The sequence below is a fragment of the Tasmannia lanceolata genome, unplaced genomic scaffold (genome assembly GCF_043159265.1).
Source record: "Tasmannia lanceolata isolate RefF3 unplaced genomic scaffold, GAP_Taslan_0.1 ptg000151c, whole genome shotgun sequence".
Classification (NCBI taxonomy): domain Eukaryota; kingdom Viridiplantae; phylum Streptophyta; class Magnoliopsida; order Canellales; family Winteraceae; genus Tasmannia; species Tasmannia lanceolata.
In genome coordinates this window covers 43358-44588 of record NW_027518827.1, presented here as the reverse complement: position 1 = coordinate 44588, position 1231 = coordinate 43358, and the positions used below count along the sequence as shown (strand labels likewise).

The 1231-nt window shown below is 45.4% G+C and overlaps 1 protein-coding gene across 1 annotated transcript; it reads right to left on the bottom strand.

Annotated features, from left to right (window-relative positions):
• LOC143866816 (uncharacterized) lies at window positions 1–1231 on the bottom strand. The gene is made up of 2 exons (XM_077376010.1): window positions 1195–1231; window positions 1–1086 (listed from the first exon to the last, which is right to left on the bottom strand). Exons 1-2 carry the CDS (start codon window positions 1228–1230, stop codon window positions 760–762), a joined length of 363 nt encoding a protein of 120 aa, XP_077232125.1. The 5' UTR covers window position 1231; the 3' UTR covers window positions 1–759.

The following is a 1231-nucleotide window of genomic DNA, read 5'->3' as shown; positions in this document are numbered from 1 at the left end:
CAATCAAACAGATGTTTAATTATGCACTGCCAATACCAAAAGCAAGGGATGCAGATATCATTTCTCCCATACAGAAAAGGCTGAGTAAAATAATCTCTCTGTCAAAAGTATTTCAAAGACCTGCACAGTCGTCAACAGTCTGACTACCATGATTTCCAATTACATGTAGTAGAAGGGGATTGTAATCCAACATTGGAGTCCAGCTGCCTTTTGAAAGGCGTTGGGGTTCCAAATAATTTTGCTAATGATTCCATGTATATTTTGCACTATGGGTAGCCAGAAACACTTGTTTCCCTGTACCAAACACCCAAAATAGCTAAAGCACCCATAATAGTTCATTAGTAAGGTAGGCGATGATGGGCTTCACTTTGAGCAACAGTGTCAGCCAACTGATAAAGGTTGGATCCTCCTGTGCCCCCTTGTGTTTCTGATAACATGAAGCCTACTTGCATTGCTGAAGAAGATGGGAAACTTTGCCCACCACCCGTGATGTCATTCCCATGCCAACTGTTGTATGATCCCACCACCTTGTTTGTTAATGGCTCCCCCACTTGTACACCATCTCCTCTGGTGGCCACTCCAGGAAATGAACCTCCTACACCACCATTTCCAACCCCCACACCACTTCCAGCTGATGTTGGCCCAGCAGCTCTGGCCGCACCAAGAAAATTAGTAGCAGGCAGCGGTCCCCTCTCAGGCTCAGCAATGGGTCCTCCTGCCAATGAGATGCCACTGAGAATGCCGCCATCCGACAACCCATCATGCAGCAGCAAGCTCTTTTCCAGAGATATTGGAGAGTGCCTTTGTGTCGCAGTGGTAGGCCGGAGGTGACTTTTTTTTAAGACTTTTCAGTTTCTTCAATGACACAGCTTCTTCATCAGAAGCTTTTCTCTTTGAAGCTGGTTCTGCCTTCTGAATCTCTGAAAGATCTTTCTTCAAAATGGCAATTTTCTCATCAACATTCCAGCCCCAGCTCGAGCTGGAAAGCTGTCCACGACAAAGCAGCTTTGCACGATCAAGCTGGTGGTCCTCCGCGCATCTGACAACTGATTTTAAAGCAGCTAGCTGCTTTTCTTTTGACTCTTTCTGTGCCATAACATCACATTATAACAAACAACATAAATAAAGGGTAAGCCCGATACACAAAATTGGATGACAGAAGAGACAAAGGAGAGAACTTGGCCTTGAGCATACCAATACCACACGCGAACCCTGTCCTTCTCTCCTCATT